The 5509-nt window shown below is 47.8% G+C and overlaps 1 protein-coding gene across 1 annotated transcript; it reads right to left on the bottom strand.

Annotated features, from left to right (window-relative positions):
• Nucleotides 1-2892: 2892 nt before the first annotated feature.
• On the bottom strand, nt 2893-5488 carry LOC114064508 (putative transferase CAF17, mitochondrial). The gene is made up of 3 exons (XM_027897632.1): nt 5232-5488; nt 4017-4363; nt 2893-3369 (listed from the first exon to the last, which is right to left on the bottom strand). Exons 1-3 carry the CDS (start codon nt 5480-5482, stop codon nt 2978-2980), a joined length of 990 nt encoding a protein of 329 aa, XP_027753433.1. The 5' UTR covers nt 5483-5488; the 3' UTR covers nt 2893-2977.
• Nucleotides 5489-5509: the final 21 nt, after the last annotated feature.

Here is a 5509-nt window from a genome sequence, read left to right as displayed (position 1 = left end):
AGTAGGAGCCACGCCCTCCTCTCAAAATAAGATGTAAAATGCCCCCAGTGCTTGTGCAGAGCGCGGTTTCAGGAGGGATTACTGTGAAAAGGGGATGGAAGCTGCCAAATTTTCCAGCTCTGAAAATGCTGGACAAGTGGAGTCCCCTGGAAAAGCGGGATCACCACAAGCTGTGAGGAATAAATCAGATCCGTGACTCTCATCTGAGCAGTATTTGGACACTCCCCGTGCACCTCAAAGGTTTCAGCAATGCTTTAACAGCATTAACCTAAAATATTAATATTAAACAAATACTAATATTGAGCACATATTAATATCTGTGAGGGCTTTTCAGAGTTGCTGACATCAAGTAATGCAGGGTGAAGATGCTCACACACAACCTCCTGGCCACAGCAGTGTGAAATCTTATGAGTAATTGTATTTTTAATATTGGATCGCAGTCATTTTAATTACTCAGTAGGACACCCATAATATGTTATATTTTATGTTTTATATGTGTTTTATATATGTTTTCTATATATTACATATAAGATATAAAATACATATCACATAATAATATATCTAAATATAATAATGTATAAAACATATATATAATCATATATATTATAAATACTGTTTATTTTTATTATATATTCTATTATGTGTTATGTATTTTATATGTATTGTGTATGTATGTTATACATGTATTATATATGTTATATAGTATATAATAGATATTATATGCTATAGTATTATAGTATTATATGTATTATGTACTATATATAGTATATATAACATATAATATAGATATATATATCTATATATAGAGAGAGAAATACATATATTCTATATATAAAAATATATATAAATAATATCTATCTATATATAAATAATACAGACATGTTATAGTATATGTATTATGTACTATATATAGTATATATAACATATATATTGTATAGTATATAATAAGTTACATATTATATACTATATATGATAGATAGATAGATAGATAGATAGATAGATAGATAGATAGATAGATAGATAGATAGATAAATAATTACAGAGTAGACTGATGAAGTATGAGCAGTCATTCTTCTGGACTCTTCACCACACCAAAACAACTTTTTTGGAATTTTACTATGACAAGAAAATTTAAAAAGGCATGGGGGGAAAAAAAAAAAGGAAGATGAAACTTTCTTTTTCCTCTAACCATGCATTTCAATGTATTTCCTTCCACAGTGAGGAGTGGCAGTGGGTCTTACTTCATCCCACTGGTTGGACTCCCTGATCTTGGAGGGCTTTTCCAACCTTAATGATTCCAGGGAGGCAAAAAACCCTGACAAAAATCAGCCCTGCAGCTTCCAGCCCAAGCTCACCCAGATAAAACCATTAATGCTGGAGCAGGACGTTAATGAGAATTAAAAAAAAAAAAAAATTAAGGATAACATGGGTTGGGGCTGCCCCCTCCCATTTCTGCCACATCCTTTCTCCAGAATCTATCTGATACCTCTTTTATTTCAGTACCACCTTATTTTGTGTCTAACCTTCTGTATGGCAACAAGAAAAGCCTTTAAAATACGTTAAGAGGACAAAAGGAACGTTTGCCTGAGGCAGGAAAAGCTCAGGGCTTCCCCAAACAGAGGAGTTTATTCAGTGTTTATTCGGGCTCTGCTCACACCGGGACAATAAAACTATTCTGTGGAGACTTTGCACAATGGGTGGCAGAGAGGAAAAGCTGCTTCTGGCAAAGCAGCATCAGCGAGCAGCACAGCCTCGCCTTTGTGGCACTCAGAGGATCCAGTTTCATTTATTTTTTTCCAGCAGAACGGCTCTGATAACAATCCCCAACCTGACCAACAGTCTAAGGTGTTTTTCTGGTCAGCAAGCAACCTGAAAAAGTATTTGTCCTGTTGTGTGTCTTCACCCCAGGCAAATGACAGGCATCATCTCTTCTCCTTCGGATAAGTAATTTTTTAAATTAGATATAATTAACAAGATATTCCACATATTCATTTTACGGCAACCATAGAGTTTTAATCAATACGAGCATTTTTCACAGACAACTTCCTTTCACAGTAACACTGAAACAGTGGCAGAATGTGCTTTGGACGGGTTTTGTTACAAATATTCATGCAACAGGTTGGGGTTTTTTTGGTCAAAATGTTGGGGTGGGGGGACCTGGGCACCTCTCTCATCGTGCCCTTGTGTAATGGATTTATTGTAATACAAAACCAGAAAAGGCTCCTGTAAATCACTGCAGGTTGACAGGGGTAGGAGGCACGGAGCTGGTTTTGGCTTTGGAAGCAAAGAGGAATACGCTGGCTGCAGGAGCAGGGAAAATTGGGAAGGCAGAAGAGTGTTAGGGGCTGGAAAAAAACAAAGCAAAGAAATGCCAACTTAAAAAAATCAAGGCCTGAAATGTGAAGTACAAGGTTTTCCTCTTCCTGAACACAATTCCAGCGGTGGGGAGAAACACCCACACCATCAGCGAGTTTAAGCAGCTCAATGCAAGGAGCAATTTGCAGTAAACGCTTTTAGCCTGAGAATATATGTAAGAGCAGCATGATCTCCACTCCAAAAAAAAAAAAAAAAATCATAACAGTACCACAAAATGGTTATTCTGAACTGAAACATTCCGTGCGTGGAACGGGGAATCTCCTGCTACCGCTGCTCACTTCAGTGAGCACATCCCGCATGGAGCACAGGCTGGTGGAGGGCCAGACTCAAAATCCATCCAGAGACCAACCCAGCAACACGTGGCAACCCCTAAACAAGCAGGGATCACCCCCAGGAAAAGGTGCACTCCCCTGTGTCTCTCTCTCTCTCTCCACAACGCTCAGAGGACGATCCGACCTCGCAGCTTTGGGTTCCCGCCGTTCAGTCCCCGATTCGAGGCGTCCCGTAACGCCCCCTCCATCCAACACCACCACCATCAGCCGCAGGCCGAACTTCTCCCCCAAAAACGACATCCTCCTTAAGGCAGACGGCGGCTCCTCACCTACTTAGCAGCAGTTTTGGGCCACCACTCGGGCGTGTTGGCGCTGAGCGGCACTTTGTCCCCACCCACGTTTATGCAGAGCGGCTCGTTCAGGTGAGCCAACCTCAGCAGGGCTATCCCGAGGTCACCTCCTCCAGCCCGGAACCTCCCGGCCGCCTTTCCCGACTCGGTGAGGATCTCGGCGCCCTCGGGAATGCCGTCTCTGGGGAGCGGAGCCGAGAAGGAGACGGGGAGCAGGCGCTTGCGGATGACGCCCATGTGGTGTGTCCTGGCCGTCAGCTCCTGCCCGATGTAGCAGCCCTTGGTGAAGCTGATGCCGTTCATGTAGGCCAGGTTGGATTCCAGAGGGAGGGCGACCCCAGGAGGGAGATCCTTCACACCTTCAGGGATTCCTGGGAAAAGAGCGAAGCCAAGAGGTAAATAACTCCTCCACAAGGCTTGTGCTCCAAGTGCCTAAAATTGTTTGACTCATCACCAACTTGATTTTCCAAGCCAGATGGACTCTGATTTAAGCACAGAACCACCACCTTTCACTCTGCCAATTAATTTAATCCACCGTCAGCCTGGACACCATAAAATCAAAGGCACTGGGACTCCCAGCAGTGAGTTTCCTCTCAAATCAAACATCCTCCCCTTGGCCTCTGAGTTAACTCAGCAAATCCGCCCGTGAATTTTTAGGAGAGTAAGTCTTGGGTGTTCCCTCTTCCTTCCTTAGCAACGAGCAAAACACACGGGCTGTGTGTAATCCCAAAATAACCAGAATTACTCAGACCACAGGAGCTTCTAAGAAAATGAATAATCCTGGTTTTCTTTCAGCATTCCTGACCCAATCCCCATCATCTGAGTTAAGAGAAAACCCAAATATTGCTTCTGCCCCCCAAGAGAATTCTAACTGCCAGAGAACGTTTTTTACTCAAAGTAGCAACTAAGACCTCTATTTATAAACAAACTAAACACATGACTTATTCCTGTCTTATCTCAGCACGTGGACTCCCAAAATCCAGTGCCACACAGAGTGCAAACGGGGACTCGACTTTACCTTGTTTATACCTGTGCCTGTGGTAATCCTGAACGTCTCCAACTCGGCTCCCGGGGATGATCTCCGACAGGTTGGCTCCTTTCTTTGTGATCAGCCTCCAGCCCATGACTCCCGCCCTGGGGTCGGGAGTGAAGAGCACAGCCTGGCCTGCACGTTTTGGGAGGGAGCTGGAGGCGTCTCCAGCCCCTTCCCCGGGGATGACAGCCCACAGGGAGAGGTCAGGGCAGGGGGCGATGTCGACTTTCCTGCGGATCTTGTACAGCTTCAGGTGTTTCTGGAGGGGCTCCAGGACGCTGCTGTCGCACTCCAGCAGGATGTGAGGCTCCTCTCCCGTGCTCCCGTGGAGCCTGAAAAAAGTAACCACCTGCGAGGTCAGGAAAACAAACCCCTGGAGCAGCGGGAGCCAAAAGGCTTTGTCTGGATCCTGGTGTGAATCCAGAAGTCCAGGCAGTTTCATGGAGGGCTGCTGGCACGCATGGAGCAGGAAATACCTCCTGTTTTCCAGCCATCAGTCATGTTCTTTCCCAGCAAACACTGCCTTGACCTCTCCCAGGGAAAGGAACAAGGTGTGTAAAGTGAGGGGAATTTCAGCAGGGGGAGAAGCCATGGTCAGCTGTGGCTTCCACTGGCACAGAATCCCAGAATGGTTTGGGTTGGAAGGGACCTTAAAGATGATCCAGTTCCAACCCCTACCATAGCCAAGGATACCTTCCGCTATCCCAGGTTACTCCAACCTGGCCTTGGACACTTCCAGGGATCCAGGGGCAGCCACAGCTTCTCTGGGCAACCTGTGCCAGGGCCTGCCCACCCTCCCAGCCAGGAATTCCTTCCCAATATCCCATCTCACTCTCTGGCAGTGGGAAGCCATTCCCTGTGTCCTGTCCCTCCATGCCTTGTCCCCAGTCCCTCTCCAGCTCTGCTGGAGCCCCTTTAGGCCCTGCCAGGGGCTCTCAGGTCTCTCTGGATCCTTCTCTTCACCAGGTGAACCCCCCCAGCTGTCCCAGCCTGGCTCCAGAGCAGAGGAGAGGAGTCACTAAAACCACTCCGAATAGGCGCTTTACTGCGCTTTAATTTACAGATATAAGGCAGCAGTGCCGCGACTGTGACACTGGCGGTGACAGGAGCCACCTCCGTGCCCCGGCCAGTCCCCTCTCCCCCCGCCGCCCCGCAATGGTCTCATCCATTCCCCCCCCCCCCGTCCCCGCATGGTCTCACCTGTACAGGATGACGTCATACAGGCAGCGACCCTGCACGTTCAGCGCGTGCGCGTACAGCGCGGGGGGGGCCCCGCCCGCCGCCGCCAGCTGCGTGACGTCATTGGTGAGCAGCCCCTGCAGGAACACGGCGGCCTCGGCGCCGCGCACGCCCAGCAGCGCCCGGCCCGGCGGGAAGCAGGCGACGGGAGAGCCCCGCCCGCCCCGGCACAGGCGGCGGAGCCCCGGCGCCGTTACCGCCCTCACCAACATGGCGGCGCCGTCAGGGGAGCCCGCGCC

This window comes from Empidonax traillii, unplaced genomic scaffold, assembly GCF_003031625.1.
Source record: "Empidonax traillii isolate 1590-97213 ecotype Southwest subspecies unplaced genomic scaffold, ASM303162v1 scaffold553:size485074, whole genome shotgun sequence".
NCBI lineage: Eukaryota > Metazoa > Chordata > Aves > Passeriformes > Tyrannidae > Empidonax > Empidonax traillii.
Note: the sequence above shows the minus strand (reverse complement) of the source record. Positions and strands in the feature narration are given on the sequence as shown.